At 57.1% G+C, this 21,015-nt stretch overlaps 2 protein-coding genes across 4 annotated transcripts; both read right to left on the bottom strand.

Moving 5' to 3' along the window:
- Positions 1-1,902: 1,902 nt before the first annotated feature.
- On the bottom strand, positions 1,903-9,337 carry LOC129017809 (atherin). The gene is given in 3 exon segments (XM_063657017.1): positions 1,903-5,053; positions 5,056-5,271; positions 5,274-9,337. Coding segments are annotated over 3 exon segments (465 nt in total). The 5' UTR covers positions 5,332-9,337; the 3' UTR covers positions 1,903-4,862.
- A 146-nt stretch (positions 9,338-9,483) lies between these two features.
- Positions 9,484-17,879, bottom strand: CHMP6 (charged multivesicular body protein 6). Of its 3 annotated transcripts, none has more exons than XM_054458569.2 (8): positions 17,710-17,879; positions 14,950-15,059; positions 14,535-14,622; positions 13,881-13,967; positions 12,589-12,654; positions 12,320-12,400; positions 11,201-11,255; positions 9,484-10,517 (listed from the first exon to the last, which is right to left on the bottom strand). In XM_054458569.2, exons 1-8 carry the CDS (start codon positions 17,770-17,772, stop codon positions 10,462-10,464), a joined length of 606 nt encoding a protein of 201 aa, XP_054314544.1. In that variant the 5' UTR covers positions 17,773-17,879; the 3' UTR covers positions 9,484-10,461. The 3 variants fall into 3 exon arrangements, with proteins under 3 accessions (XP_054314544.1, XP_063513086.1, XP_063513085.1); XM_063657016.1 differs by having other exon boundaries at positions 9,484-10,514; positions 17,710-17,865; XM_063657015.1 differs by having other exon boundaries at positions 9,484-11,255; positions 17,710-17,865.
- Positions 17,880-21,015: the final 3,136 nt, after the last annotated feature.

Here is a 21,015-nt window from a genome sequence, read left to right as displayed (position 1 = left end):
AAATGTTGATAATTCATTTCTTCAACCCAATTTTGGGGGCTGCCTACTCTATGTGCAAACCAGCACTCAGGAAGCTGGGCTAACACAGTGAACAAGGCAGACCCATGGTTACACTTTCCCCATTACACTTTTCTGATTTATTTTTTCTTTCCTTTTTTGTTTTTTTGTTTTTTTGAGACAGAATCTCACTCTGTCAACAGGCTGGAGTGCAGTGGCACGATCTCGGCTCACTGCAACCTCCACCTCCTGGGTTTGAGCAATTCTCCTGCCTCAGCCTCCTGAGTAGCTGGGACTACAGGTGTGCGCCAACACGCCCAACTAATTTTTGTATTTTTAGTAGAGACGGGGTTTCTGCATGTTGGCCAGGCTGGTCTCGAACTCCTGACTTCAAGTGATCCACCTGCCTTGACCTCCCAAAGTGCTAGGATTATAGGCATGGACCGCCGCACCTGGCCAGCACTTTTCTAATTTATTAAGCAGAAGATTCTGAATATAATTTGAACTTTTACTGCTGACTCAGGGGCAGCACTGTAAATATAAGTTAGTGAGGAGGTTGTTACATCCAATTAGGTAGACACTTCCATTAATGAAGTGTAAGGTCACATTGATGGAGTTAGCAGCTGGATCCCATAGTTAACCCACAGCGTCTGCCAGCAGGCAAGGTTTCCAGATATTTTCCAAATGCATCATTGCCCATTATGGTTTTCTTTGAAGCCAAGCACTGACCTTTATGGGCTTTACTGTATTTTGTTGGTGTGTCATCTAGCTGGCTTTGGCTGCAACTCTTGCCATCATTTTGAGTGTTGGTTCTGTCCTCGATTCACTCCGTTGACTTCTCTCCCAGCACTGAGTTATATCACAAGAGGTCTACATCCCCTCCAGGCTGAGGCTGAGCCACCAGTTTGCTTTGGGAGCAACTGTTCACCTGACTGCAAGACCACCTACAATCACACCAGCATCAAACTCATGTTTCATGATTGAATCTACAAGAATATCACAAAGACTAACAAGTACACACCAGAAGTCCGAGCAGCTCTGACCTTACTCTGGCCCACTAGCCCTGGCCCGCTAACCCTGGCCTGCTAGCCCCGGCCTGGCCCTGCCCTGCATGAGAAAGAAGAGGAGACAAGAAAAAGAAAAGAGGAGAGGGAAGAAAGCGAAAGAAAAAGAAGTGGGTTAAATTTTTCATGAAATACTCTTTGTATGGACTTTGTTCTTTCTGTTTTTAGTATTTTTGGGCTGGGAGTGGAATAGAAAAATGTGAGGTAAAGATACCCACTTCTTTTTTTTTTTTTTTTTTTTTGAGACGGAGTCTCGCTCTGTCACCCAGGCTGGAATGCAGTGCCACAATCTCGGCTCACTGCAAGCTCTACCTCCCGGGTTCATGCCATTCTCCTGCCTCAGCCTCCCGAGTAGCTGGGACTACCAGCGCCCACCACCACGCCCGGCTAATTTTTGTATTTTTAGTAGAGATGGTGTTTCACCATGTTAGCCAGCATGGTCTCGATCTCCCGACCTCGTGATCTGCCCGCCTCGGCCTCCCAAAGTGCTGGGATTACAGGCGTGAGCCGCTGTGCCCGGCCTAAGATACCCACTTCTAATCAACATTGTACTAAGGCTTTAACCAGTCAGTCAGGGAAGGAAATGAAATTAAAGGCATCCAAGTTGGAAATTAAGAGGTAAACTCTCTCTCTTTGCAGGTGACCTTATCTTGCATATAAAAAATCCTAAGGATTTCACTAAAAAAAACCCTAATAAACAAGTTCAGCAACATTGCAGGAGATAAGCTCAATATACAAAATCAGCGGTATTTCTGTATATTTAAGTGAATAATCTGAAATTGAAATTAAGAAAATTTCATTTACAATAGCACCAAAAATAAAACAGTAATAAGCTGAACAAAACAAGTACAAAATTTATACTCTGAAAACTACAAAACTTGGTTGAAAGAAAGTAAAGAAGACCAAAATAAATGGAAAGGCACCCTCAATCCACGGATCTGGACTTAATGTAGCGGAGACGGCGGCACTCTCAAAACACATCCACAGATTCAACGCAACTCCTATCAAAATCTCACTTGGCTCCTCGGCAGAAACTGAAAAGCTTATCCTAAAAATTCACATGCAAATTTGAGGGTCCCAGAATAGCCAAAACAATCTTGAAAAAGAAGAACAAAGTTGGAGAACTCACACTTCCCAATTTCAAAGCTTACTACAAGGCTGCCATGAGGACGTAAGAATAGACACACAGAGCAATGGGACAGAACTGAGGGCTGGAAAGAAGCTCCCGGCTACAGGCAGCGGGTTTCCACACGGTGCCAAAACAATTACACGGAGAAAGAACTGTCTTTTTAACAAATGACGCTGGGACAGAAAAATACCCACATATAAAAGGAAGAAGTCAAGCCGGGCACAGTGGCTCACGGCTGCAATCCCAGCACTTTGGGAGGCTGAGCTGGGCAGATTACCTGAGGCCAGGAGTTCAAGACCAGCCTCGCCAACAGAGTGAAACCCTGTCTCTACTAAAAATTAGCTGGGTGTGATAGTACGTGCCTGTAGTCCCAGCCACTTGGGAGGCTGAGGCAGTAGAATCGCTTGAACCCAGGAAGTGGAGGTTGCAGTGAGCCGAGATCACGCCACTGCACTTCAGTCTGGGCCACAGAGCAAGACTCTGTCCGGCACCAACTCATAAAGGAAAAAAAAAAGAATTAAAATTTTACCAGCCTGTGCAACCACAGTGATACCCTGTCTCTACAAAAATAAAAATATGCGGTAGCTCACACCTGTGATCTCAGAACTTTGGGAGGCCAAGGAGGGCAAATCACCTGAGGTCAGAAGTTCCAGACCAGCCTGGCCAACATGGCGAAACCCCGTCTCTACTAAAAATACAAAAATTAGCCAGGCGTGGTGGCGCATGCCTGTAATCCCAGCTACTAGGGAGGCTGAGGCAAAAGAATCATTTGAACCCAGGAGGCGGAGGTTGCAGTTAGCCAAGATTGCGCCACTGCACTCCAGCCTGAGCGATGAGAAAAACTCCGTGTCAAGAAAAATACATAAATAAAAAATAAAAAAGTCAAAAAAAATTAGCCCAGTTGGGTGGTATGTGCCTGTGGTCCCAGCTACTCAGGAGGCTGAGGTGGGAGGATCTCCTGAGCCCAGGGAGGTCAAGGCTGCAGTGAGCTGTCACACCACTGCACTCCAGTCTGGGTGACAGAGCGAGACCCTGTCTCAAAAACAGATTTATATAAATATAAATAAACTATAAAACTGTTAAGAAATCATAGACACAAGTCTTCATGATCTTGGATTAGGCAGGGGTTCCTGAGCTATGACACCAAAAGCACAAGTAACAACAACAAAAATAAATTGGATTTCATCAAAATTAAAAACTTTTGTGCTTCAAGGGACACCATCAAAAAGGTAAACAAGACATCCCAAAGAATGGGTGAAAATATTTGCAAGTCATGTATCTAATAAGGGTCTAGTATCTCGAATAAAGTATTATAACTCAATAAAAAGACAACTAACCCAATTAAAAATAGGCAAATTATCTGAATAGACATTTCTCTAAGATATACAAATGGCCAGTAACACCCATGAAAAAATGCTGAACACCATTAGACATCAGAGAAACGCAGGTCAAAGCCACAATGACGTACCACCTCATGCCTGCTAGGGTGGCTGTAATCAAAAAGAATATAAGAGTTGGTGAGGCTGTAGAGAGACCAGAACCATCGGCCACTGTGGAAAAGAGTGTGGTCGTTCATCATATGGGTGAACATCCAGTTACCACACAACCCAGCAATTCCACTTCCAGGTGCAGACCCAAGAGCAGACCCTGTCCCCACAGAAACCTGTAAAGGAATGTTTTTGTTTTTAAAATTTGTTTATTTTTGTTTTATTTCTTTATATGAGACGGAGTCTTGCTCTGTTGCCAGGCTGGAGTGCAGTGGTGCGATCTCGGCTCACTGCAACCTCTGCCTCATGGGTTCAACCGACTCTCCTGCCTCAGCCTCCAGAGTAGCTGGGACTACAGGTGCGCACCACCACACCTGGCTGATTTTTGTGTGTGTGTGTCTTTTTTTTTTTTTTTTGAGACAGAGTCTCGCTCTATCACCCAGGCTGGAGTGCAGTGGCACAATCTTGGCTCACTGCAACCTCTGCCTCCCAGGTTCAAGCGATTCTCCTGCCTCAGCCTCCCCAGTAGCTGGGATTACAGGCATGTGCCACCACGCCTGGCTAATTTTGTATTTTTAGTAGATACGGGGTTTCTCCATGCTGGTCAGGCTGGTCTCGAACTCCTGATCTCAGGTAATCCACCCGCCTCGGCCTCCCAAAGTGCTAGGATTACAGGCGTGAGCCACCTCAGGCGGCCTTGTTATTGTTTTTTTTTAAAGACAGAGTCTTGCTCTGTCGCCCAGGATAGAGTCCTGTGGCATGATCAACTCTGCAGCCTCAAACTCCTGAGCGCGAGTGATCCTCCTGCCTCAGCCTCCTGAGCTGCTGGGATTATAGGCGCCCACCACCACGCCCGGCTCAAACACACACACACACACACACACCCCAAAAACAAAACAAAAACTCCTCCGAAGTACTGGTCCATACGATAGCACAGCTGAGCCTGGAAAGGCTGTTAGGTGAAAGTCACAACAGACCCCAAGGTATAGATTCCACCTACAGGGCAGGACACGGACTTTACAGGCAGTGCGTGGCTGCTGAGGGCGGGATGAGGATTGGATGGGGACCAGGAGGGTGACAGCTGAAGGGTACAGGGTTTCTTTTGAAGAGATGAAAATGTTCTGAAATTGGCTGTGGTGACGGTGGCGGGTTTGTCAATGCACGCAAGACCCCTGAGGTGTACCCTTAAAATGGGTGAGTTGTATGGCAGGCGAGTAATATCTCAACAGAACTGTTGCCACAGAAGAAAAACCAAAACCCAAACCCACGCTTCAACCGCGGGGCCGCTGCGGGAAAGGACAGCTCAGCGCGCTCCCCGCGCCCCATCCTGGGGCTGCTGCCACAGCTCCTGCCGCCCGTGGGCTTCCCTCGCGGATCATCGTTGCCGCGCACCGGGTGCTCGCTCCTGGGTCCGCCCGCGGTTCGCCCAGGGGCCCACTGCAGGCAGCCAGAGGCTGACCCGGGTCGCTCCGGAGCACTGGGGCCAGGGGTGCGGGTTCCCGGGGAGCGCGCCGGGTGGTCCCTGGTGATCCCCGGGAAGGCAGCCTCGCGCCCCGCGCAGCCGGGTCCAGCCGCAGCCAGGAAGGGCGCGGGGCGGGGGTCGAGGGGCGGAGGGGGCAGCGGTCCCGGCCTTCGGGGCCCGTGGCGTTGCCATGACGACGCCCGGGCGCCGCCGCGTGCTTCCCCGGCAAGGGCTGGGCTGGGCTGGGCTGGACTGGGCAGGGCTGGGCAGGGCTGCGCAGGGCAGGGCAGGGCTGGGCGGGGTCCCAGGGGCGCCCTTCCTTCCAGAAGCGTCTTTACCCGAGGTTGGCGGGGGCGAGCCCCACCCCCGGGTGGGGAGCGGAGGCCAGGCGGGGATGTCTTGGGTCCCACGGTCCCTCCCGCAGGGCCAGGGGCAGCGCCGCTGAAATAACGAGAACGCCAACCCCCCCAACCCCGCCAGAGCCCCCACAGAGCGCCTGGGGCCTCGGGAGGCGGCTGAGAAAGGCGCAGCTCAGGGTCACCGGAGAGAGGAAACTCCGCTCTCACAGCCCCGTGGCAATGTCCCTAGCAGCTCCGCTCACTGCCAGCGAAAAGCAGCCAGATGTGCATCAACCAACAGCAAGGGCGGCACCGGGAGTATTACCCAGCAGGAAAAAGGGACAAGCGTTTGGCACGTGACAGCTTCACAAGGACAAAGACTTTGTGCGGGGAGAAAGGCGCCAGAAAGGTGACCCATGGTCGGCTTCTGTTTATGTGACATTCCTGGAAAAACACTATGGGTTGGAGGACAGATCAGTGGTCACTAGGGGCTGGTGGGGTTGGGGGGAAGGGGCAACCCTAAAGGGCTGGCGGGAGGGAGTTTCAGGGGTGATGGAAGGTTATGGTGGTGGTTACACGAGTCCACATGTGCTGAAATTACAGCAGTGTACATAAAATAGAACTTCTGTTTTCCTGTATGATCTTTTTTTTTTCAGATGGAGTCTTGTATTGTTGCCCAGGTTGGAGTGCAGTGGCGTGATCTCGGCTCACTGCAGCCTCCGCTTCTTGGGTTCAAGCGATTCTCCTGCCTCAGCTTCCCGAGTAGCTGGGATTACAAGCATGTGCCACAATGCCCGGCTAATTTGTACTTTTAGTAGAGACGGGGTTTCTCCATGTTGGTCAGTCTAGCCTTGAACTCCTGACCTCAGGTGATTTGCCTGCCTCGGCCTCCCAAAGTGCTGGGATTACAGGCGTGAACCACTGCACCCAGCCGTCCTGTATGATCATTTTAAAAAAAGCTATTAGCCTGGGCAACATAGTGAGACCCCATCTCTACAAAAAGTAACAAAAATTAGCTGGATTTGGTGGCACACACCTGTAGTCCCAGCTATTCGGGAGGCTGAGGTGGGAGGATCGCTTGAGCCCCAGAGTTCCAGGCTGCAGTGAGCCATAATCACACCACTGCACTCCAGCCTGGGCAAGTGAGACCCTGTCTTAAACAAACAAACAAAAACCAAACTATCAGTGCTGCTCCCAACATCTGTCTGCTGGCGGCCTGGAGTGGCTGCTGGATGCTGTCGAGTTGGATGGACCCTGTCTCCGCAGCTTAGCAAGTACTGGAGCTGCACTGTTCTCTCCAGGATGATGTAAAACGGGTCATGGCTGCACTTGGGGTTTAATTACCACGGTCATTCTGTTCAGTGTGGTTATCGTACCTTCCACACTTTCTGCTATGGTTTGAATGTTTGTCCCCTCCAAAACCTGTTGAAATTTCATTGCCTTTGTAACAGTATCGAGAGTGGGACCTTTAAAGGGTGGTTAGGCCATGAAGGCTGTGCCCTAACGGCTGGGATTGGTTATAAAAGGGTGGGGTGGCTCCCCTCCTGCCCTCCACCATGTGATGATGCAGCTGGACGGCCCTCGCCAGATGCTGGCACCTGTCCAGTACCGTGAGCCAGCTGATTGTTCATTATAAATTACCCAGTCTCACGCATTCTGTGATAGCAGCACAAAATGGACAGAGTTTCTAAAGTTGAGTCCCTCAGAGACCATCAAGTCAATAGGTGCAGACAGTTTACAGGCTGGGGACAGAAGTGGACTCAGCTGAAGAGACCCCCAAGGCCAAACCCCCAATATTGCATGTATGAAGAAACCAGGACCCAAAGGATTCTGCAGCCAAGTCAGACACCAGTTGGGATCTGAGTTTGGAGCAAACCATCCTCCCTCCCCCGAGTACTTGGTCTGCGCAGGAGCTGGCTGAGCGCAGGCACACAGAGGTCAGGGGCCCCATCCCGTCCAGAATGGCCCCGCCATTCCATCCCACACATTTCTTTTTTGAAAGAGTCTCGCTCTGTCGCCAGGCTGGAGTGCAGTGGCATGATCTCTGCTCACTGTAACCTCCGCCTCCCAGGTTCAAGCGATTCTCCTGCCTCAGCCTCCGGAGTAGCTGGGACTACAGGCGCGTTCCACCACGCCCAGCTAATTTTTGTATTTTTAGTAGAGACCGGGTTTCGCCAAGTTGGCCAGGATGGTCTCGATCTCTTGACCTCGTGATCCGCCCGCCTCAGCCTCCCAAAGTGCTGGGATTACAGGTGTGAGCCACCGCACCCATCCCATCCCACACATTTCTAACTGCCACACTGCCTGCCCCGTGGCAAGTGTGCCTTCCAGCGAAGTGTCTGCAGCCTCTGAAAATGAGGGCACCACTTCCACACTATGCCCCATTCCCTCCCTGGGAAGTCCTCTGTGGCTGGCGGGCTCCAACACCCCTCAAAGCTGCTGGTTATGGCTCCTCCTTTATGCCCCTCCCCCACTCTCTGAGCCACCCTTTGTGTGACCCCCCCCTACTCTGTGTCCCTGCCCTCTGCAGCCTCTCCTCCTCCAAGTCCTGTCCCCGGCCCCCAGGCATCTCTGGCAGAACACCAGCTCCACCCTGAGGTTCCACACCTAATTTTGACTTGTGATTATCATGCTCCTGTGTCCCCAACCTAGATTGGGTTGGTCAGGTTGGTCAGGCTCTGGCCAGCACTGGGCTCTGCACCTTGCTGGCAGGAGGGGCTGCCACCAGCCCGACAGAACCAGGAGCCGGCCAGCCAGGCCACACCAATGCCAGAGTTGGGAATCAGCTCAAGGTCACTCTGGGTTGTCCGGGCAGACCCCTGCGAGGTCCAGGGAGGAACACTGGTACACAGAACACGGCTGATGAGTACTCAGGCTCTAACTTCTTGGATAGTAGGAGGGAACGTGGACCCCACCGTGCCCCCGGCTGTGCTGCAGCAGAGACAGGCGGTTATTGGCGTTCCCTGGATGGCCTCCTGGGCTCTGACCAGGAACTTGGCACAAGGGGGAGGGCACTGTGGACAGCTGCTCCAGTTGGGGCTGAGAGCAAAGTCCTGCCACAAAATGCTGCCAGAACACCCGGCCTCTGGCAGAAGCCCCTGGGTTCTAATGGAGGCAGAGGGAAAGGAGGGATCTGCCCCACGGGCAGGGTGTGTAAAGGCTGTGACTGAGGCCTGGGACTTACAGTAGCCAGGGACCCTCCAGCCACACCTGCAGCTTCCCAACACAGGCTCCTGGCACCCTGCGTGCAGTTTGGGACCCAGAGCTGGTGCTCCACGGGCCTGGGACGCACTGCTGCAGGATGGAGGTCACGGGGCTGGAGCCTCATCATGAGACGCCCTCCAGGCTGCCGGGCAGTCCTGGGGACAGACGGGGAGCCCCAGCCAACTAGTTTTCTGCAGAATCCCCACAGGGTGGTTGGAAGACCCCCCCTCACCCCCAGCTGACACGCACACCACAGGAGAGCTGCCGCCACGTGGAGAAACAAGACTTTCCCGCAAACCCAGGTCTTCAGCTTCTTCAGTCCTGAGACCCGGCAGTGCAGGGCCAGCACCCCCATGCCCACCAGTGAGGGGTGTGGAGCCATCTCTTGGGGGGCACCTGCCCAGCGTGTTCCCTGCACATCAAGATTCCCACCTGGGCACCAGGACCCCAAACCCACTACCCTCTGGGGGCACTGCCCTCAGGCCTAGGATTACACAAAGCCACTCGAGGGAGACAGGCAGCCAGCCTGGTCAGAGCAGCACCCTGGCCCTCACACAGGGCAGCTGCCCAGAGGTGGCCGTCAGGGCCCAGAGTCTCCGTCTCACGTGTGCAGAGCCCAGGCCTGGCCTGACTGCGCAGGAGCCCTGCAGTGAGCGTCCCCATGTTGGTCAAGGGGCCGGGCTTTGGTCAGGGTCACCGTGGGGGAGGGGTCACCGTGGGGGAGGGGCTACACACAACCTACCCACACTCCCACAGAGGAAGCCACGCCTAGGTGCCCACTGTGCCCAAGTCTACGAGGCAGTGGGCGTGCAGGGCCAACTTTAATACGGGCCGGCCTGTCTGGGGGTCGAGGTGGCGACTCCCTTTGTCCTGTGGTTTTCCACGGGCAGGGGCGGTCCCAGCGAGATCGTCTCATAACCAAACCAGCCTTGTGCACGAGAAGTCACGCCATGCCCCACAGCCTCCGGTCTTGGCTGCTGGTGGCTCGGGGACTCACAGGGCAGGAAGGTCCCGGGTCTCACAGTTCCATGAGCCCCAGCCGCAGGGACCCCCACGGACAAACTTCCGGGGCTGCATCTGCCGGAGCAGCGTCTCCCAAGCATTGAAGGTCCTTTCTCAGCAGGGCCGAGCCCTGGTGGACAGAGCCATGAGTGGCAAGGCGGGAGTCAGGGCTCTGGGAGTTGTCAATCCAGCAAGAACGCCCCTGGCCCGCCACCTTCAAACGGGAGGTGGGCGTCTGGGGCGCGGAGGCAGAGGCACGGAGAGGTTCAGCACATGCTGGTCTCCTGGGGATCCCCCCACCAGCAGGGAAGCTGAGGTGCGCCGGGAAGCCAGGCCAAGGGAGGGACCCCTTAACAGAAGCCTGCACCAGCTAACGGGAGCAGCGAGGACCAAGAGGAAGCACGGGGACCCCAAGGTCTGGAGGTGTCTTCCTCACAGATGAGCGCGAGCCACGCGGGGCTGGGACTGCAGGGGAACAGCACCAGAGGCATCGGGCCTGGACCGCGGCCACCAGGGGAGCCCACAACCGGCAGAAGCTGGGCTCGGCCGAGGGTTTAATCCGGACTGAGCAGGCCAGTGGCGCCTGAGTGCGTTCAGGCTCGAGGTCGCCAGGAGACGCTCTGGAGTCCTCCTGCAATGTGCCTGCGTGGCTGTGGCTCTGCTCAGCACCGTGCGCGCTGGGCTCCAGGGAACCCGGTCAGGGGCTGGCCATGACCCAAACTCTCTGTGGGCCACAGTCCCTGGGGCATCCCCGTGAGTCCCACAAGAGGAGGCCACGTTACGAAGCTGCCACCAGCTCCGCCTGCCTGGGCCTGGCCTTGACAGGGACATCTTCTGTGGAGGAAACAGAGATGTTTATGACATGCCGAAGACCCACAGGCAGAGACCTCCAGAGAGGGACGAGGTCACGGGGGTGGCAAGGGCCAGTTCCGGGGACTTCGCACTAGGGAAGGGCACGCCCAGCTCTGGGGGAGGCAAGTGACAAACAGGAAGCCAATGGGGCTGACAGACAGGGCCAGGAAAGCACAGCCCCTCCCAGCGGGACTCAGAGAGGAGAAGAGCCCCAAAGATGGGTAAAGGAACAGAACAAACACGGATGGATGATTCTAAAAAGTCAGGTTCCCAGTGGGCAGGTTGGAGAGCCTGTGCTGAATGGTGCCACGGGGAAAAGCATCCCTGGCTGACGGCTAATCCTGGGCTAGACGCTGGGAATGAGCTGGTGCTGCTGAAGAAGCCTTTCCCCAGTTCTGATTTCTGAATGTGCCTCTTTGAATGGGGTATGGCTCTCTTACGACGTTACCCAGTTACCCAACCCCTGGGAAACCCAAGCCCAACCCCAAGGCCAGGCACGCATGCCCCCGAGCCACACAGCCAGGCAGCAGGGCTTGCCCATGGCCCAGGAAGGCCGCGATGACCTCTGCCAAGTGAGAAGGGCTGGGAGCATTCTGTCTTGTTGCCTTCTAGAATCCACTGTTCTGCGAATTCCAACCATTCAGAAGAATCAAACATGGAAATACCTGGGATCTTCTCAGGAAGGGGCTCGGAGGGAACCTCTGGCAGTTCTATTTGTTCCTGCAAGATGCAAAGGGTAAGGCTGTGAGCAGGTGACAGGTCTGCCCCGGGCTGCCTGGGCCTCCCCGAGAGGACACGGATCCTGTCAGTCAGCCGCTCTCAGCCGGAGTTAAAGCGGACAGAAACGTGCTGCTCAGGAGACCCAAGTGTGCACCCGCCCCGGCTTCTGGCGCCACCAGAATCCCCTAGGTGGTGACGCAGCCGCTACCATGGAGGCTCCTCCCAACAGACCCTGGGGCCCTGAGGGGCTATAAGCAGGCGACATCCTGGGTGTGCCTCAGAGACCCTGGCTCTCAGGGACGGAGGGGTGGGTGACACAGACACCCAGGTCACGCTGGTATCCACCACTGCGGGGTGGGCTGCGGTACAATGATGGCCCAGCGAGCTTGGCTGCCTAAGCCAGCACGGGTGCTTCTGCCTCTCAGCCTTCCCTGGAGGCCCTGGAGGACTCGGACCCTCAGGAGAAAGTAACTGAGCAAGCAAGTGGGCGCAGGCACCACGGGCCGCACAGCACCAGAGCGCCGGGGCAGCTGGCAGCAAGGCTGAGGCAGAGGCTGGCTCTGGGGGCACTATGAGAATTTGGCAGACTGAGGCAGGGGCCCACAGAGAGGACAACCCCTTTGTCAGGGAGTGAATGCAGACTCAGAGCCTGGATGTGAGCCTGGGGCCAGGACGCGGCCCCCGCGGCGAGGTCCTGCGTGGGACGTGAGTCAGCAGCCACGGCTGCGGAAAGCCAGCCCACAGATCAAGCACCACATCCGTGACAGCTGGGGACAGAAAGGGGCCGAGGTGCCAGGAAGGCCCAGCATCCCCGCTCTGTCCAGGGCACGGGGCCAGCCTGCCTGCACCAGACCGTCAGGTGAGCAACCCTGGAAACAGAGTCACCTCAGGTAGGAAAACCAGTCACAAACCCCAGACTATCTGCTTAAGGGACACCACATGTGAGATCACCATGGGCAGGGCCTCCTGGGGGCCTGAGCTCTGGGGGTCCCACTGCCTGAGTGACTGCTCGGTCCTTGGGGTCCCATCGCCTGAGTGACTGCTCAGTCCCAGGGGGCCATTACCTGAGTGATTGCGCTCAGCTCCTCCAGGATGGCGTCTTCATCCTCCTGAGTGAAGCTTCCTGCCAGGAGCTCATCTATTTGCTGCAAAAGGACAGGCGGTGGTAAGAGCAGCAAGGAGGCGGCCCCTCAGGGAGGAAGGAGACGGCCTGTGGCTGGGTCTTGTCCCCTTGAGAGAAGGTGGCCGCTCTAGGGTGTGGGACAGTTTGGCCCTCGAGGGTGGCCTTGTGGGTTCCCACAGTTGGGGACAGGCCGGTCAGGGTGCCACCTACCCGCTGGTACTCCACGGCCTCCTGCGTCTCGTCCAGGATCCTCTCCACCTCTTCAATGGACATCACCTGTGGATGAGGGTGATGGGTGTTGACGCCTGTCGGTGAAGCCAATGGTAGGCCCCTGACAGAGGCCTCCTGGGCTCTCAGGGCCACGGCCTCATCCCTCTGTTTATTTTTATTTATTTATTTTTAAAGACAAGGTCTGGCTGTGTTGCCCAGGCTGGGCTCAAGTGATGCGTCCAAGTGCTGGGACTATAGGTGCGTGCCACCACACCCAGCTCCTGTCCCTGTTTAAATGAGGCCCGTCCTGAGGCCACAGGAGCCGTTTGATGAGTCTTTTCAGAGGCCATGACTGCACTGCTCTGACGCCCGCTGCCTCTTCTCAAACCTGACTCAGCTCTCACAGCCACCGGTAAAAACAAGCAACAGGTGGAACATTCTGGGCAGGTGACTTGATTTCTTTTGAGTGGCAAGGTCAAAGGGCCACTTGTGCTTGACCGGCACACACCACCAGTACTCACCAAACACTTGGAAAAGTGGCACAGCCAGACCTCCTGCCAGGTGAGTCCCCGGCTCTCCAACTAGCCCCACCCATTGGCCCCCATATCAGGAGTATGATGGGGTTGGTGGAGGAACGTGGTATGGCTACGATGGGCTTCACATCCATGCCCGGCCTGAGATGAGGCCAGTATTCACCTCCTCCAGGAAGCCTTCTTTTTCTGAGATGGAGTTTTGCTCTTATCGCCCAGGCTGAAGTGCAATGGCACAATCTCAGCTCACTGCAACCTCTGCCTCCCGGTTCAAGCAATTCTCCTGCCTCAGCCTCTTGAGTAGCTGGGTTTATAGGTGCATGCCGCCACGCCTGGCTCATTTTTGTATTATTAGTAGAGACAGGGTTTCACCATGTTGGCCAGGCTGGTCTCGAACTCCTGACCTCAGGTGATCTGCCCGCCTTGGCCTCCAAAAGTGATTACAGGTGTGAGCCACCACGCCTCGCCACCTCCAGGAAGCCTTCTGTGATTAGTTTGCCAGCCCCCTCCCCACCCTCAGACTTCCCCTCTATGTCACTTTGGCGCCTGGGGACCCAGTTCCCACAGTTCCCAGCCTGTGCTGCACCCCACCCTCAGGTCACTGCATCCCTGCCTGCCTGGCAGCACCCGACACTTCTCCCCTGCCAGCCTCTTGCCCTGTGTCTGACACGAACACCATGGGACAAGCCCCCTGCCCTATCCCCAGCTCCAGCCCCACTGGGCTCCCCACGCCTCCTTGTCCCTGGCCCTGCAGAGACCCACCTGGTGCATCTTGTTCAGACACTCGTTTCCAAACTGCAGCCCCTCCATCACCTTCATTTCGATTTGGGTGAACTCAATACTCTGAACCTGAAAAGGAAACCAGAGCAGACGCAGACGCTGAGGATCCGGCATGCCCTCCTCCTGGCCCAGGGGCAGGGTTCAGGATGACACCATTGCTGGGCGGGTGCTGCTGGGCATGAGGGTGACTCCTGATGCCTGCTCCTCCCTGTCTTCTCCCACTGCCAGGTGGGGACGCGCAGGACTGAGCAGGTGCCAGGGAGACTCTCAGGGGACCACTGGTTGCTTGTTAGTAGCTCTGGTTACCAAAGAGCAGAACCACACTGCTTGGGTCCCTAACACCAGGGACACTCAGTCCCCACGCAGACCCCTGACCTACCCACACCACCCAGAGGTGGCCCAGTCTTCCCCACTTCAGTCCTGCGAGAGCCAACCTGCCCCCCAGCCCCTGAAGACCATTAGCTTCCTGGTGGACTCCCCGGGATTCCAGGCCCACCCCTCTTCAGGTCAGCTTCAGCCCAAGACAGCTAAGAGGAGGAGCTTTCAGCTCTGGGGAGAAATTCTGACGTCCACGCAGCCGGGTGGAGCCGCCTCCGGCTGCACCTGCACTCCAGGGCGAAGCACCCGGCCGCCTACCATGGCCTCCAGGCTGCTGATCTGGTTCTCTGTCCTGTCCAGGAGCTGCTCCTGGTATCGCTTCTTCTTGAGCAGCAGCTTGGCCCGTCTGCAGACAGAAGCCCGAGAGTGACCCGCTGTGGCCCTGCCCGGACCCCCCACCCCAGCCGACAGGGTGCCCACATTGCCCGGACCCTCCACCCCAGCCGACAGGGTGCCCACGTTGCCCAGGCCCCCCACCCCAGCCGACAGGGTGCCCACGTTGCCCAGGCCCCCCACCCCAGCCGACAGGGTGCCCACGTTGCCCGGGCCCCCCACCCCAGCCGACAGGGTGCCCACGTTGCCCGGACCCCCCACCCCAGCCGACAGGGTGCCCACGTTGCCCGGACCCCCCACCCCAGCCGACAGGGTGCCCACGTTGCCCGCGCCCACTCACTCCTTCCTGCCGTCCCGCAGCAGCTGCCGGGCCAGGGCGCGCTCGCGCTCCAGCTGCTGGGCGATCCTCTTCTGGTACTGCCTCAGCTTGTCCCGCTGCTGCTTCAGTTGCTGCCGAGAGAAAGGGCCTGGCGTCACCGAGCCCACGCTGGGGGCCCTAGCCACGCTACTGAGGGCCAGATATGGAGGCCAGGCGGCCCTCCACGAGTGTCCTTCATGGGACAGGGTTGTCTCCCGGGGACAGGTGGTGCTATCTGGACACACCTGTGGGGTGGAAGCCAGGGACACTGCTCCACATCGTGCCACGCAAGGGGCGGCCCCACCAGAGGGTCACCCGGACCCCACAGCCCATCACAGGGATGGGCAGGACCACCGCGGCATTGCTGTGGGTCCACCCTCGAGGCTGCCTGCCAGCGGTACGAGCACTCTGGGCTCAGGTCAGAGAGCAGCGGCCAGGACCTCAAAGGTTTGGACTCGGCCGGGCGCGGTGGCTCACACCTGTAATCCCAGCACTTTGGGAGGCCAAGGCAGATGGATCACGAGGTCAGCAGATCGAGACCATCCTGGCTAACACGGTGAAACCCTGTCTCTACCAAAAATACAAAAAAAAATTAGCCGGGCGTGGTGGCGGCGCCTGTAGTCCCAGCTACTCGGGAGACTGAGGCAGAAGAATGGCGTGAACCCAGGAGGCGGAGCTTGCAGTGAGCCGACAGCACACCACTGCACTCCAGCCCGGGTGACACAGCGAGACTCCAGCCCGGGTGACACAGCGAGACTCCATCTCAAAAAAAAAAAAAAAAAAAAAAAGTTCGGACTTGAGAACATGCAGGTGGTGAGTACCCAAGTGCCACCAGCCACACCACCAGGACAGGGCTCAGACATCCCCCCGGCTTCTCTCCTTGGGCTTCAGCCGCATGAGGTGCCTGTGGCTTCCCTGCTCCTTTGCCAACCATCCAGCTGCAGGGATACGCACTCGCCCCGCTGACCGCCTCTCATCTGTGCGCCGCCCCAGAGAGGGCACTCGGCCGCTGAGGAACTTCAGCCAGTCCTGCCCTATCAGGCCCTTAAGTTTTCCAAACGTCATCACTTCAGACAATGCTGAGCCCGTGCAGGCACAGGGATTATGGCCTTAAGACAGGAGGCTGAGAGGAATTAGCTCAGTCAGGGCCTGTGTGCCTCTTTAAGGCTCCACATGGGAAGCGAGTGCTCCCTCTACCTGAGAGGGCTCATTCCCGGCTCCCTCCACCCACGGAGTCTCCCCTTCGCAGTGCCAAGGCCTGTGGGTCCTCTCGTTGCTACAGTGAAAGGTGCCCCCTGACCAGCCCCACTGCTGGGGAGACCCAGGGGCCAAAGGCAGGCCGGTGTGGCCAGGCTGCCCCCCTGTAAAACAAGGTCTCAGTGGAGGGTCACAGGCCAAGTGGGGAACACCTGTTATCCTAGAAAAACAGAAAAAAAAAAAAAAAAGCAATCATTTGTGCTACTGTGTGCCAAGGATGCTGTTCCCAAGCACCCGAAATCCCGGGGACACCTACGGCAGCCCGGAACACGGGTCTGCACAGCCGAGAGCCCACAGTGACCCTTGGCAAGTGGAAAGCTGTGCTTGAAGAGAAACCGGAACTGAGTCCTTCTAGAGAGGGGAGGGAGTGCCTTGGGGCTGCCAGGGTGGGTGGAGAGTGGACGATGGAGGCTGGGCCCAGCTGTCTTGCAGGCAGCTCGGGACGGTGCCCAGCGCTGTGCCCATCTTCTCTAGGGACAAATGTGCCCGTTGTTTCTTTTCACAGCTTATGGACTCAGATGCCAACGTAAGATTCCCTCTTTCATTTACATTCACTTCTCTTTTAGTATAAAATTAACCTATTTCTGTTGCACAAAATTTAGGAAAGAAAGCATCCGAAAAAGCTTAGCCCTGCTCCCATTTCGGGGTCTCTTTCCTGACACGTTTATCTCGTTACAAAAATGGACTATTCTTAACCCGCCGTGTCCCTGACATGCCAGGCGATTCCTCCTCCTACAGAAGCTAACTTTCACATGGGAACAGGCACCACCACCGGCCCGGCTGTGCTCCGGGGGGTCAGTCTGGAGTCGCCGCAAACAAACGCGCCAAACACCGTGGTCCTGCACCCAGGCGCTGCGGAAACCCGGCAGGACCCCGGCAGGACCCCGGCAGGCGTTCGGGAGCACCTGGCGGCCGCTCCTCGGACCAGGGCAGACTTCCTTCCAGTCCTGGCCTGGATGGGGTGAGGGAGAGGGGATGGCCCCGCACGGCCTCGCGAAGCCGGCAGCACCGCGGGGGCTCCAGCCCAGGGCACCAGGAGGCAAATGAGCCGCGGGCCGGGGGCGGGGGCAGCGACTCCGGGAGAGCCGGGACCCCCGGGGCCGGGACCTGCTCCCGCGGGCCCAGAGCCAGGGAAAGCCCAGCGCCGCGCGGACCCCACGGACAGGCCGCCAGGCTGTGACCGAGTCCCGAACGCCGGCGTCGAATCCCGCAGTCACCAGCCGCGCCCACCCCGGCGGGGCTCGCAGAGGCGGACGCGCGGGCCCGGGGGAAGTCGGCAGCCACGGCGCCGCGCAGGAGACCCCGGCCCGAGGCCCCGCGGGCGAGGAGGGGCGCAGGGCGGAGAGGCCGAGGGACCCGGCTGCGCCTCAGTTTCCCCATCCGAACGCGGGGGGCCGAGGGCGCGGGGCTCTTCCGGCCCCGCCGCCCGCCCCGGCCCCGTCGCGCGTCGCGGCCCTGGCCCTGACCCCGGGCCCGGGCCCTCACCAGGATGGCCTTGTCCTGCTCCGTGACGCGGCTCTGCTTCTTGCGGCCGAACAGGTTGCCCATGGCGGCGCCCGCCCCTGGCCCGGGACCCACCGAGTCCAATCACCACCGCCGCCCCGCGGCCACCGTAGCTCGGGTCCTCCCGCTACGGCGGCCGCGCCGGGCCAGGCGCCGCGTAACGCGAAGCCTGAGGGCCTCCTCTGGCCGCGTGCCATTGCCACGGGTTCGAAACCATAGCCCGCTGGTCTCGGCGGCCGCCGCGAACACCGCGGCCTCCTTGGACCGGTACAGAGAAGTGGCACGGATACCTGGATGTTAGGGCCCGCGATGTTCAGGCCCGGGATGTTCTAAATGACGTGTTTCCGTGCACCCTTCCTGTGCAGGTGAAGGCGAAAATTTATCTCCTAATTAGATGGGATCCTTTTAGATTAACATAATTCAGTCTCCCCAGGCTTTCAGGAATCTTGTGCAGGAATCACTGTCCCACTGGCTCTGAACACAAAATGCCGCATTTAGTGATGTGATAGCCAACGTTTTGCACTTTTTTTTTTTTTTTTTTGAGATGGAGTCCTGCTCTGTCGCCCAGGGTGGAGTGCAGGGGCGCGATCTCGGTTCACTACAAACTCTGCCTCCCGGGTTCAAGTGATTTTCCTGCTTCAGCCTCCTGAGTAGCTGGGACTACAGGTGCCTGCTGCCACGCCTGGCTAATTTCTGTTAGTAGAGACGGGGTTTCACCATATTGGCCAGGCTGGTCTTGAACTCCTGACCTTGTGATCCACCCACCTCGGCCTCCCAAAGTGCTGGGATTACAGGTGTGAGCCACAGCGCCTGGCCCGTTTTGCACTTTAAAGTGTTCCCTGAAATGCACCCAGCAGCGCCCTTCACCCAGCCTTTCAGCCCTGGGATCTTCCCTCTTCCACTGCGCTGCTCCCTGTCTGTGGATCGGTGCCAGGAAGAGCCCAGCATGGCCGGGCTCAGCTTTTCCTTCCAAGGAATCGTGGCTGCGTCCCCCACAGAAGCATTCTTCCCTGGGGGGCTAAGAAACACGCAAAGGGGAATAAAGGGTAAAAGGGAGAAGCCACCCCGCTTCCAACCCCCGGTTCCCGCCTGAGTATCCTGGCTGTGGTTCCTGAGCATTCACTAAGTGTTATAGAAAAGCACTCAGCTGAGGATGGCTTGAGGCCAGGAGTTCAAGACCAGCCTGGCAACATAGCAAGACCCCTGTCTCTACAAAAAATATAACAAATAACGTCAAAAGGAGAATAATTATCACCTGTTCCAAACCTTTGGACTCTGGAACCTTCACTGAGGTGAAGGGGCCCCTGAATTATTGTGGGGTTCATCTCCCACCCTCTGATTTGTCTCACTAAGACATCTGAAGTATTTTTTTCCTTGGTATCCATGGGGACGTTGGGAAAAAAAAAAGACTTGCTACTCCCTGCTCCTCATGAAGGGGGAAAGAGGAGCTAGGTAGAGGAAGGCGTGACCCTTGGCTAGGGATCTCCCCACCACCTGTGCCCACAAACCTAGGTGAGGACAGGGATTTTTATTTTCCTGCCCAAATGTTGCATTTCCAAAGACCGCCCTGGCCTGCCACGCCCCGATCCTGTCCCTGTAAAATCCCCAAGACTCTAGCAGACTCCATCTGGCCAGGCGTGGTGGCTCACACCTGTAATCCCAGCACTTTGGGAGGCTGAGGCGGGTGGATCACCTGAGGTCAGGAGTTCGACATCAGCCTGGCCTAACATAGTGAACCGCGTCTCTACAAAACTACAAAAGTTAGTGGGGCATGGTGGCGTGCACCTGGAATCGCAGCTACTTGGGAGGCTGAGGCAGGAGAATCGCTTGAACTTGGGAGGTGGAGGTTGCAGTGAGCCGAGATCACACCACTGCACTCCAGCCTGGGCGATAGCGCGATACTGTCTCAAAAAAAAAAAAAGAAAAGAAATTGGAATCCATTTGATGCCAGTGTCTTGTCATTCCTGAGACGCTTGAGTATTTCCCTCCGTCTGTTAGGCAGTTACTTTGGTAAACAGGTGCAGGTCCCTTTGGGGGAGACTTCCCGTGTCTTTGCTGCTGTATTCCTTGCAGCAATGCTTCAGGGGTCTCCCTCAAGGAACCTGGCCCCCCACTCAAGGGCTCCAGGTCTGAGAATTGGCTCAGCCTGGAAACAGGTGAGAGGCCGTGGCTGTCCACTGTGGTGACTCAAGTCAGGTTTGACCACCAGACCCAGAGTTTTTTTCTGTTGTGTAAGACAAACGGCACTCTAGTCCGCCAACCCTTTGTTTCACCCCGGGCACTGTGATTCGCCGGAGGCCCCTGCAGGCCACGGCATCCCGAGCGCCAGTTCCTCCTGCCGCCGCTGGCGCACACAGCCCGCGTGGGACTTGACGGCGGCGGTTGCGCCCTGTCCTGCTGCTGCTCTGGGATGCGTCACCCCATGGAGATCAAGGGGCGCGTCTCCGCCAGGGCACCCCTCTCCCCGCGGTCACACTTGGCCTACGAAGGAGAGCAGTAGCAGGACTTTTCAGGGTGCAGGGGCTCCCCTCGCCCGGGTGTTCCTCACGTCCGAGAAGGTGGTGCTTCTGAGCCTGCGGGGCGTGGCTGGGTGTGGGCGTGCAGGTCACACTCACGGACTGCCCCGTCCGTGGACCTTCGGATTCTCTCCTCCACAGCAGGCCATGGAGGGTCTGGGGTCTTGGGCTCGTGACCTGCGGGCCTCTGGGTCTGAGCTTCAGCCGTCACGCGAGGGAGCTCTTAGCTGTGGCTGCGGCTGCAGACCCCGCCGAGCGATCAAGGCCCCCAGATCAGGGACTTCAGCCCCCTCTAGCGTTCCGATTCCGCGTTCCCGGTCCAACCCCCCGAATCCACTCCCGCAGGTTCTCCTCAGGTTCCCCGCAATATCTATCTGAAATATCTCTGAATTCTTGTAGCATGTAAGCCAGGGTTTGCCAAACTACAGCCTGCGGGCCACATCCGGCCTGGAATCTATTTTTTTGTACAGCCTTTGAGTTAAGAGTGGATTTTACATTTCTTAAGGATTCTAAAACACACACACACACACACACTAACACCGAAAAGGAGGAGGAACGGAGGAGGGAGGAGGAGAAGAGCAAGAGCAAGGTGGCCAGAGGCTGTACGTGGCTCACGGAGCCTGATATTTACTGTTTGATTTTTTTTTTTTTTTTTTTTTTTTGAGACAGAGTCTCACTTTGTCACCCAGGCTGGAGTGCAGTGGTGTGATCTCAGCTCACTGCAACCTCTGCCTCCCAGGTTCAAGCGATTCTCCTGCCTCAGCCTCCCGAG

This window comes from Pongo pygmaeus, chromosome 19, assembly GCF_028885625.2.
Source record: "Pongo pygmaeus isolate AG05252 chromosome 19, NHGRI_mPonPyg2-v2.0_pri, whole genome shotgun sequence".
In the NCBI taxonomy this organism is placed as follows: Eukaryota; Metazoa; Chordata; class Mammalia; order Primates; family Hominidae; genus Pongo; species Pongo pygmaeus.
Note: the sequence above shows the minus strand (reverse complement) of the source record. Positions and strands in the feature narration are given on the sequence as shown.

What these genes read in the sequence shown, in the direction of transcription:
- CHMP6 (XM_063657015.1), bottom strand. Translation starts at nt 17,772, where the DNA reads ATGGGCAACCTGTTCGGCCGCAAGAAGCAGAGCCGCGTCACGGAGCAG. An exon ending in GTCTGAACAAGATGCACCAG is followed by an intron (nt 12,655 to 13,880) that starts GTGGGTCTCTGC and finishes CCTCATCCACAG; the next exon opens with GTGATGTCCATTGAAGAGGT. An exon ending in AGCTGAGCGCAATCACTCAG is followed by an intron (nt 11,256 to 12,319) that starts GTAATGGCCCCC and finishes TGCATCTTGCAG; the next exon opens with GAACAAATAGAACTGCCAGA.